The 10,835-nt window shown below is 43.5% G+C and overlaps 1 protein-coding gene across 1 annotated transcript; it reads right to left on the bottom strand.

Moving 5' to 3' along the window:
• Window positions 1–327: 327 nt before the first annotated feature.
• On the bottom strand, window positions 328–5,498 carry LOC119352729 (formamidopyrimidine-DNA glycosylase-like). Its single transcript, XM_037619312.1, has 10 exons — window positions 5,200–5,498; window positions 4,512–4,563; window positions 3,715–3,772; window positions 3,113–3,181; window positions 2,891–3,016; window positions 2,482–2,532; window positions 1,848–1,925; window positions 1,284–1,386; window positions 1,156–1,190; window positions 328–1,052 (listed from the first exon to the last, which is right to left on the bottom strand). The coding sequence occupies exons 1-10, from the start codon at window positions 5,426–5,428 to the stop codon at window positions 618–620; spliced, it is 1,236 nt and encodes a 411-aa protein (XP_037475209.1). The 5' UTR covers window positions 5,429–5,498; the 3' UTR covers window positions 328–617.
• Window positions 5,499–10,835: the final 5,337 nt, after the last annotated feature.

Below are 10,835 nucleotides of genomic sequence, written 5' to 3'. Positions count from 1 at the left end.
CGGTCCACAGCGAATGGTCAATTAGGACCCGACCAAACCAAGTTTTTTAATAGAAAACCCGGGCAAACTGAGTGAACCAGGGAAATAAAAAACCAAGCGAACCAGGGCCCTTTTTTTCTTGAGTGAGCGAGTTTTTTTTTAAGAAACACCTGTAATTTTATTTAAGAAACACCTGTAATTGCCCATCTCCAAAGGGTCTTCTGCAGTGGAGGTCTCTTAATTATTATTGGCCAACGTAGCGGGTTCGCCCTCAGCCACGGCCTAGCAAATCGAACACGAACCCAGGCTTCGGTTTGTGCATTTATGTTGACAGGTAAAAATTGGAGATGAAGAAGAAGAGGAAGGCAGTTTTCAGGTTCTATTTCAGACCGAATCTTGTTCAGTTACAACTCCCAGCTGAACAGCCACTTGCTCACGCAGCCAGTCTCGCATCGCCACACGGGTTAGATAGAGGCGTCGACCAATCTGCGCATAAAACAACTAAATGGCCAGGATCTAGTCGCGTCGAGCAACAGCCCAGGCGTCTTCCTTCCCGGGTGGAAGTTCATCTAGTAGTGCCAGTTTCTACACTGCAAAGCAAAGGGCCAGACAAGGTGGAAATCCCTCCCTAGATCGGCTCACCGCTTCTTCCTCTGCGGCCTCTTTGCCGCAACCACAGTCTCTTCCTTGCCAGCCAAGTCTTCATCGTCTGAAGAACAACCTTCTTTCTTCGATGGGCCCTTTGCTGGTCGCTTCCTCCCCCTCTTGGCGGGCTTCAACTCTTCATCTTCATCTTCTCCCTCCTCGTGATCATCAGCACGAGTATTACCCACTTTCTTCGGTAGGGCCTTTGCCCCCTTGGCTCTTCGCTTTGCTGGTTTATCATCCTCTTCCTCTTCATCAACAGCTGTCTTCTGTGCCGCCTTCCCCCCTTCCTTCAGAGCAGCCTTCTGGCCTTTCTTGGATGTTTTGCCCACATTTTCCTCTGCCTTGTCTCTGCCTTTCTTTGACCTGTTTGCTGCTGCAGCATCAGCCCCATCCAGCATCTGCAGCTCTGGAACGTACGCCGACGTCTGAACAAACAACAGCGTGAGCAAGAGCACAACACAGCAAGTCCGAAAAAACACAGCGCGCAAAAAGAAAGGCATAGTACGGTGAGCTCAGTCTGCATCTTACCCTGCCGCCTACTGTAACAAAGTCGATTTTCCTCCCTGCATGCAGCAAATGCAACGTTCAACACTGATAGACAACACGGGTGTGCTGTATACACCAGAAAAGAAGAGAGGAAGAGTAAATTGTCGGACCATCCACAAAGGCCTCGCCGGGTTTCTTCTCCCTAGAATGAAATATCCAGTTCTCTGGAAATTCGTTGCTGTCAGCACCAACTTCAACGGATTTTTCAATCACCTATGGAGAATTGCCAGAGACAGGCAAACCATGATTTCCATATAGTACAATTGCCACCATAATAACATGCACAAGGAGGGACAAAGATAACTGCAGCCATGCTAGAAATGTCACTAGTTTTATTGCATGGGGATCAAGTATTGTACAGGTAAAGCAGACTCCTACAGTTGTAATTCAACTCAAGCCTCTGTGCAAGCACATGCACAAGCACAACAAAGCAAGTGGCAGAAAATAATATCTGACATTCAAATTTTCTGAAATTTGTTCAATATCAGTATGTGGTTAGTGTATATAGAATAGTACATAAAAAGATTACTTTTGCATGCTAATTGCTTTACAGGACAAACAACAAACATCCAAATTTTAATGGATTGATGTCTTTCACTATTTTGCAACTGAAATCCATTTCCAGCAAAGGTCAAAGGATAACACTGCAGGTCAACCGCAGTTCACGAGCTAACCTCTTTGATGCACCGATGGAGTGCCTTGCACTTCTCCTTGGATATCTTCGATGAAGTTTGCATAGGATGGATCCTTGCCTATACCCAGATCAAGCAAAAGGTGAAACTTCAAGATTTACACAAAAATGGTACCACAGTAATAGCACGTCAGTTTTGCAAAACTGTGGATGCCCAAACTTATGAGCACAGGTGCACGGGATAGGTGGATGAAGATAGCAATTGGAATCAGTGTTAAGGCGAAGGGGATAACAAGGCTTCACCTTGTCCCTGGCTGTGTGTAGCTAGAGGGCATGCTCAAGTTTGGGTCAATTTTCTATAGTACCTCACAAATTAGCCTTTCTTTACAGAGTAGAGAGTCCATGTGACTTGATGAATAGGAATTTGCTGATGGTGAGGTGTACTAACACATGTGTGAACAGTAGCCATGACATATGGCTATTTTGCCCAAGAGATACATTATACCTATCATTAGACAAATACGATTGATCTTTATAACAAATCACCTCACTAGAGTAGAACTATGATACATTCTATGCAGTAGGCATTAATACAGAGGATAGAAAAACTAAAAGACTATAATGCCTCTTATAATTTTATCTAGCAAAGCAGTTTTAGCAATGTCAGGGAAACAGACCTGATAAAGCACCTCATCTGCCATCCAGTTGCCAATTCCTGACATAAAGCTCTGCAAAGATGATTCAACAAAGGGGGTGTAAGAATTGGCATAATTAAAAGGTTTTTGTGCTAAAAAATATCTTGACAATAAGAATGAAAGGGATGGCTGTGTGTGGCTGGTGCTGAGGCAACTGCATGATTATCTTAAACCACAATCTATAAATTAACTGGTAAAAAATGTTAACCAGTGCTTGAGGTTTAGAAATATTTGGAAACGAAGCCAAGAAATTTCTTTAGTTGTTTGACAACACTTTCTTATAAGCTCATAACTGAGTTTTGAATATAATATGGATAACTGAATATAATATGGATAACTCCTTCTGATTCAGACAAGCAGTTTGAGCGGAGTATGGAGCTTAAGATCATACCTGATCAAGCAAAAGGGATTTTATTGGAGCATTCTTTCTACCAAAAGATTGTACAAAATCATCAAGCTGCATTAGTTCGCATAGGGCATCTGGTCCAAGTTCAGAAATTGGAGGGACAGCTTCTGGCTATTAAACAGAGACATAATAACAAAAACAAATTACAAAATGTTACCACATATTGAGAGAACAAATTTTGTTTTCAAGGAATCACAAGAATGTTACATTGTCAAGCAATCGTATTTTTGCAAAACGCCTCTTATCAGTGAAGGAGAACTCCAAGCCATCATCCAACTGTAATAAGTTGAGAAGAGCAAGATGAAACATGGCAAAGATTTTCCAAAAAGTAAATAATTAGCACAGACCAAAGAAGAAAGTAGTAGTTAACAAGAAAGGTGAAGACTACTAAGGTGCATATTTCATCACGTTACTGTTTCTAGAATCTATAAGCATTAGCATGATTTTTTCTTTACTTGCTTCAACTTCCGCTATTCTACTGCAGTTCATTTAAGCATTAGCATAATATAACTGACCACCAAGATCTTAAACATTGTTAAATCAGACTTAGCATAATATATATTCTAGCATCACATCCCAGATAGGCAAATGCAGATAATTATCCAAATCCTATAACTGACCACCATAAGATATTACAGATTCATCTATGAGAAGGGTTGATAAAAATACATAAAACAAAAATAACTATAAGCACCCATGTGTGAAATGAGCCAGACAAGATGAATTGCAAGAAACATAATTCCCACGCATGATGATAAAGGAAAGAAAAGAAATTGTCATAAGGAAGGTCACCAGATTAGGTTCCATACTTCAACAAATAGTTTGGAGTACTTTGAAGGCCATTCCTCAGTTGGGCTCACTGCAGACCTAAATTAAATGCCACAGGAATGAAGGATCCAAATTATTTCAGTTCACTGAAGCCACAGGGTCAAGTTTTAGCAACACTAGAATGATGAGCTAAAGACACAGCAAACATTTATGCAAAGAGTAGTAGCCTAGTCCTGAATGCCTGACCACACCTTCAAATTCTAAGTGGCTTTGCTGTACCTATGTCAACACAGAGGACCCCCAATCATCGTGCTTATTGTTTAACATAGTTTTTCTTTTTCTTTAACACGATGGAATCACATCTGGTTTAACTAACCCAAACAATGCACTATGCAATTTTGATAAAAGCAATCTTACAAAGTCCTCAAATGTCTGAAATTGGAGGTAACACCTTTTTCCGTCAGTACTAGAACATCTACCAAACTATCAGAATTTCTATAACAGACGCGAACATTCGTCAATCATACTATAGCATAAGGTTCTACCGGTAGTGTCTAGATTTTCTGGTGTGCACTAATGCTATAACATATCACAGCACGCAGAGCATCAGGTGGTAATGGCATCAAACATTACAATGCTAATTGAATATACCTGATAATGTAGCAGTGCATGGAAAAAAGACCTAGCTAAGTACGCAGTCAATATACTAGAATGGAAATAACAATGCTATTTCTAAACCATATAGCTGTCTCTCCTTTTTGAGAGATGATAGCAGCTTTTAACAGTAGGTAAGGGTAAAACAAGCACCAACAAAGAAAGAAGATGAAAAAGATGAAACCTTTTATATTTGCTCAGTTCCACACCCTTGATGTAAATAGCTCCAGCCATTCCTGTGACAAAGATTAACATTTAGGCGCTTTACGTATAACTGGAACTGACTTCTATATAATCAAGACCATTCATTCATGCTTGCCCAGTTCAAACTCTGGAGACTACAACCTAAATTTACAATAAAGTCTCTCTACATTGTTCTGTAATACCTGTCAATTGCTCTAAGTAAAAGTCAAACAAAATCTGACAAATCTTTGTGATCAAATGAGCTAAAGCAAGTCAACACAATTCCTACAACTTCAATACCACATTTTCAGGAGGGGACTACATTGTAACACTGATGAGATAAAAAAAAAGCCATTGTGATGTTTACACTGTCCGTTTACCATAACACTGATGAGATAAAATAGTTACCATTACAGTTCATGGAATCGAATAGCTGACTCCATTGTTCATGAATCTGAAATCATATAGGTACAACCCTAGATGTGTAGAAAACCCTAACCAAAAGCACGGTCACAATCACACAAGAAATAAAAACATGGCACCGCGAACAAAATGCTCAGGCCCGAAAGGACAATGCCGTTCTTGAAAAATAAAAGAAAAATGTTTTAATAAAATCATTGCAAAAGGGGAGGAAAGAGAAACAAAATGGGAGTAGATTGAATGTGGTGGGGTGTGGATCGGAGACGGACCGAACTGGAAGGAGGGGGACGGCGGCGAGTCGAGCACGAGCCATAGGTTCTTGCCCTTGCGGCGCGCGGCGGCGATGGTCCTCCCGACCAGCGCCGCCTCCAGCCGCGACGGGGCGACGCCGTCGATGACCTTGGTGTCCTCCGCGGCGGAGCACCGCACGATCCGCTTCCCAACGCAGTGCTCCTCCAGCGCCAGCCGCGCCGCCTCCACCTCCGGCAGCTCCGGCATCTCCCTCTCCGCCTCTCCCCCACTTCCACTTCCAGTTTCTGTTTCTGTTTTTTCTCTCTCACGACTCCTTCCCGGTGTCAAAACAAGGGAAGGAGAGTAAAATCCCGTTCCCCTGCATAATCCCTCTATAAACATCCTTGTACAAACTTTTATTTCCCTGCCCGAGTGCTTACCAAACAGGCTGAGAGCTTTGAAGGCTTTTTTTTTTGAAGGCTGAGAGCTTCAAAAAACAGGCTGAGAGCTCAAGGGCCGAGCAATGTTCGAGATTTTTTTTTTCTTTCGAAAAAACTTTCAATCTATTCATCTTCGATCATGAAAGTACAACGAAGACTAAAAATAATAATAATTACATCCGAATCCATAGACCACCTAGCGACGACTACAATCACTGAAGCGAGCCGAAGGCGCGTCGCTGTTATCGCCCCTCCCTCACTGGAATCGAGCAAACCTTGTTGTAGTAGACAGTCGGGAAGTCGTCGTGCTAAGGCCCCATGAAACCAACGCACCAGGACAGCACCCCCCGCAGATGAAGAGTGTAGATCAAAAAGATACAACCTGAAGACACACGAACGAAGATGAACGATGAATAGATCCGAGCAAATCCACCAAAGACAGATCCGGCGGAACACACCTCCACACGCCCACCGATGATGCTAGATGCATCACCGGAACGGGGCTAGGCGGGGAGACCTTTACTCCATCACGGAGCCGCCGCCATCTCGCCTTTCTGAGCAGAACACAAACTCTAACAAAACTAAAAATAGAAAATAAAACGGAGCCTTCCCACCGGCAAGAGCCGATATCCACTCCGCCTCCATGGTCCTAGGGCCACAGGAGACGGGACGGACCGGCGCCTACGCCGGTGGGAGGCAAAGAACCCTAGCTTTTTGGAAGCGGTGGCTGGCTAGGTCGCGCTAGGTTTTCAAACATGATGCAACCTACAACGAAGGGTACATCAGCTAACATCCGAGAAAACTGCTCGCCTATACCAAATAACCGGCCAAAAGCGTCGAGGACCAAGTAGCTTTGACACCTATAACAAGCCTCGCAGAATAAAGAAACAAGTCTTGTATAAAACATTTGAGAAAATGTAAACAAAGCATTTAGAAAATGTTAAATATGTATAATGAATATGTTTCTCAAGTATAGGAAACAAAATATAACGTGTGTGAGAAAAGTTGATCATTTATTTATAAAATGTTAATTAAGTATTTAAAAATGCTAAACAAGTATTTGAAAACTGTTAAATGTGTATAGAAAAAAATGTTCATCGTTTATTAAAAAGTTCTTAATCTTGCATTTGAAAAAATGTTTATAAAACATTTAAAAAATGTTAAATGTATATTGAAAAATAGTGTCCATGTATTAAAAAGTATTAGTCCTGTATTTGAAAATTGTTAATCAAGCATTTGAAAATGTCAAAATATGTATAGAAAAAATGTGGATCATGTATTAAAACTCTTAATCTTTTATTTAATTTTGTAATAAACTATTTAAAAAATGTCAAAAATATGTGTAGAAAAAAAGTTAAGCATTTACTAAAAAAATTAAACTTGTATTAGAAAAAAATGTATACGTGTACTAGAAAAATATTCATGACATATACAAAATATTTATATTGGAAATAAAAAAACAAATACAAGCAAAAACCCGTTGAAACAAAAAATGAAACAACTGAAAGAAAAAAATGAAACAACTGAAAGAAAAAAATGAAAAAGTAAATCAAATAAAAAGAGATTGAAAAATAGTGAAAATTGATAAAGAAACAAATATTAACAAAAAGAAAACTGTTGGAAACCAAAAGAAAAAAGAACAAAAAAAGAAAGCAAATAAAATCATGAAAGAAACAAAAAGAAGTATGACGACAAAAAAATAAAATGAAAGAAATCTGTAGAAGAAATAAGAAAACCAAAAAAAGAAAACATAAATAAAAAAGGAAAAAAACCGAACGAACACAGATCGTCGAAAGAACAAACAAGTATGGACCGCTCATTAATTGCTCGGAGCGTTCAGCTAGCTGGTTTTTGGAAGTGGGTTTAGAAGGTTTCGGTAGCTTATGATCCGGTTTTAGTAAGTTTCTAGGCTGGGTTTCTTCCTCTTTTTACATGTGTTTTTCATTTTTTTAAGTTTTTCTTTGTTTTTTCTTCTGGATTCTTTTCTTTTGCAGTTTTTTCCCTTTTCAAACTCTTCTCTTACGTCTTCATCTTTTCTTTATCTTTTTAAAAAATCATAAACATTTTTTAAACTTATAAATATGTTTCGCCTTCATGAATATTTCGTGGGCTTTTTAAACTCGATACACATTTTCTAGAAAAGGTACTTCGCGGTGACAGGCACTTGGGTATATTTTTCTGGGAGTGCCGCGTTGTTTTTTCCCTTGATCACGTGTAACACGTTTACTGTTTTGACTTCTGGTGTAAATTTCTTTTGTTCCCCCATGTCTTGCTTGGGGGCTCGTCCTCGTCTTCACTTGGTGTATCCTCCCCCTTGTGTACGGTGTTAAGCTTGCCGGACTGCTTGAAGACCCAACATTCTCTGTGGGTATGATTAGCGGGTTTACCAGGGGTACTATGGATCTGGCATACTTGGTCCAGAATGTTGTTGAGTCTGGACAGTTCATCCCTGGTGCCTTTAGGGGGCAGCTTTTGACCTGGCCGAGAGTTTTTGAATCCGGCATTTACTGTCGTGCCCTTCGTGCTGTCTTCTTTAATCCGGTGTTTGTTATTGCTATTGCGCCGTGATTTCCCGTTTCCATCTCTAACTTCAGATGTACTGGGGTCACTGGTGCCGCATCTGGCTAGCCAGCTGTCCTCACCCACGCAAAAGCGGGTCATGAGGTTTGTTAATGCGGCCATTGTTCTCGGCTTATTTTGGCCGAGGTGTCTGGCGAGCCATTCGTCACAGACGCTATGCTTGAAAGCTGTCAAGGCTTCGGCGTCCGGACAGTCGACAATCTATTTCTTTTTAGTAAGAAACATGTTCCAAAGCTTTCGGGCTGACTCTTCAGGCTGTTGAGTTATATGACTCAAATCGTCCGCATCCGGAGGTCGGACATAAGTCCCTTGAAATTTTGTCTGAAAGGCGTCTTCGAGCTCTTCCCAACTTCCAATGGAGCTTTCGGGGAGGCTTTTGAGCCAGTGACGAGCTGGCCCTTTGAGCTTGAGGGGTAAGTACTTGATGGCGTGGAGATCATCTCCTCGAGCCATATGGATGTGAAGGATGTAGTCCTCAATCCAGACCCCAGGGTCTGTTGTTCCGTCGTATGCCTCTATGTTTACAGGCTTGAATTCCTCTGAAAATTCATGGTCCAGCACCTCATCGGTGAAACATAGGCGGTGTGCGGCACCCCTGTAGCTGGGTGTACCGCGTTGTTCGGATGTTTGTTGTGTTGCATTGTATGTTGGGGCGCGCTTGCGTGGTCCATAGATGGATCTTGTTGCACCGTTCTTTGGGTGCGAGCCCTCGCATGGGTCGCGTATTGTATTGTGAGCGGCGTTGTATGCCGCTCTGTGTTGGTAGAGGGGTCGTCTATCTGACCAGGTGGCTGCTTTGATATTTGGTTGTGGGCGGTCTGAGGCCTCCTCATCGAATTCGGGTAGCAGCTTCCGCTTTGGGTAGCTCTTGGAGGGGCGATTGTCGCCGTACCTTGCTGCTGTGTTGAGTATTTTGCTCCATCTGAAATGGAGTGTGTCTTGCGCAGCCTTGAGCCTTTGCTTCTGCTTTTTCAGACTCCTCGCGGTGACAACAAGCCTTTTACGGACAGTCTGCTGCTCCGGGTGCCTGTCCGGCGTTACGTCGTCCGGACCATTATCCTTGATAGGATTTGTTTGTTCGGTTTGATTATACGGATTGCCGTTGTCCGGCAGCGGTTCGCCCTGCTCCAGCGCTGGGTCTGTGTGATCGCTATTTCTGTCGAGGCGGGATTTGGGGCGGCGCTTGCGTCGCCGCTTTGACTGCTTTTCGAGGGAACAAGCCTTCGGTGCGTCCTTCCGCTCCTCGTCGTCATCTTTTGGTGCGTCCACCATGTATACGTCATATGATGAGGTGGCGTTCCAGGGCCCGATAGGCGCTGGTTCTTTATCGTCTCCTTCATTGGCGTCCATATCGTCGATGTCTTCGGAGTCGAAGTCGAGCATGTCGGTTAAATCGTCGACAGTGGCTACAAAGTGGGTGGTGGGTGGGCTTTGAATTTCTTCATCGTCCGTATCCCAACCTTGCTGACCGTAGTCCGGCTAGGGCTCTCCTGATAAACAGAGAGACTTTAGTGATTTCATAATATCGTCAAAGGGCGGGTGCTGAAAGATGTCCGCGGCCGTAAACTCCATGATCGGCGCCCGGATTCGATCGACGGAGGTGCGAATGGTTCAGAGTTCGGAGAGGAGTCCGGCTCCTTGGAATCACGAGTCTTGTGGAGTGCGGGGCTGGTGTTCGGCTCGATCGCCGTTAGGATCGCAGCCCCCGAGGCGGCGTCCAACCACCCATCCTCGATCGGCGCATTTGGCTCTGAATTAAGGGTCAAAGCCGATGCGGGTGCGGCCTCCAGGGCACTGTTCGGCGGCAGAGCTAGATCATGCTCGTCGAGACAGTGCGGCGCGCTGGGCAGTGGCTCGAATCCGTCGAAGATCCAGTCCTTGCGGATGTCAGCCGTGTAGTTTAAACTTCCAAATCTGACCTGACGGCCAGGGGCATAGCTTTCGATCTGCTCTAGATGGCCAAGTGAATTGGCCCACAGTGCGAAGCCGCCGAAGACGAAGATCTGTCCGGGGAGGAAGGTCTCACCCTGGACTGCATCGCTATTCATGATCGTTGGAGCCATCGAGCCTAACGGCGATGACACAGAGGAACTCTCAATGAAAGCACCAATGTCGGTGTCAAAACCGGCGGATCTCGGGTAGGGGTTCCCGAACTGTGCGTCTAGGCCGGATGGTAACAGGAGGCAAGGGACTCGAAGTTTTACCCAGGTTCGGGCCCTCTCGATGGAGGTAAAACCCTGCGTCTTGCTTGATTAATATTGATGATATGGGCAGTACAAGAGTAGATCTACCACGAGATCAGAGAGGCTAAACCCTAGAAGCTAGCCTATGGTATGATTGTTGTTGTATCTGTTGTCCTAAGGACTAAAACCCTCCAGTTTATATAAACACCGGAGAGGGTTAGGGTTACACAAAGTCGGTTACAATGGTAGGAGATATACATATCCGTATCGCCAAGCTTGCCTTCCACGCCAAGGAAAGTCCCTTCCGGACACGGGACAAAGTCTTCAATCTTATATCTTCATAGTCCAGGAGTCCGGCTGAAGGTATAGTCCGGCTATCCGAACACCCCCTAATCCAGGACTCCCTCACTCCCAAATAATGTTGCTCCTATTACTGTTGTGCCTCATGAAAATATAATTGTGGAACATGAT

This window comes from Triticum dicoccoides, chromosome 2A (genome assembly GCF_002162155.2).
Source record: "Triticum dicoccoides isolate Atlit2015 ecotype Zavitan chromosome 2A, WEW_v2.0, whole genome shotgun sequence".
Lineage (NCBI taxonomy): Eukaryota > Viridiplantae > Streptophyta > Magnoliopsida > Poales > Poaceae > Triticum > Triticum dicoccoides.
Note: the sequence above shows the minus strand (reverse complement) of the source record. Positions and strands in the feature narration are given on the sequence as shown.

Excerpts from the sequence above, each read along its gene's own strand:
- LOC119352729 (XM_037619312.1), bottom strand. The coding sequence starts at position 5,428 with ATGCCGGAGCTGCCGGAGGTGGAGGCGGCGCGGCTGGCGCTGGAGGAG. Across the intron at positions 3,182-3,714 it reads ACTCCAAACTATTTGTTGAA|TTGGATGATGGCTTGGAGTT; the intron begins GTATGGAACCTA and ends AACTTATTACAG. Across the intron at positions 1,387-1,847 it reads TCCATCGGTGCATCAAAGAG|GTGATTGAAAAATCCGTTGA; the intron begins GTTAGCTCGTGA and ends AATTCTCCATAG.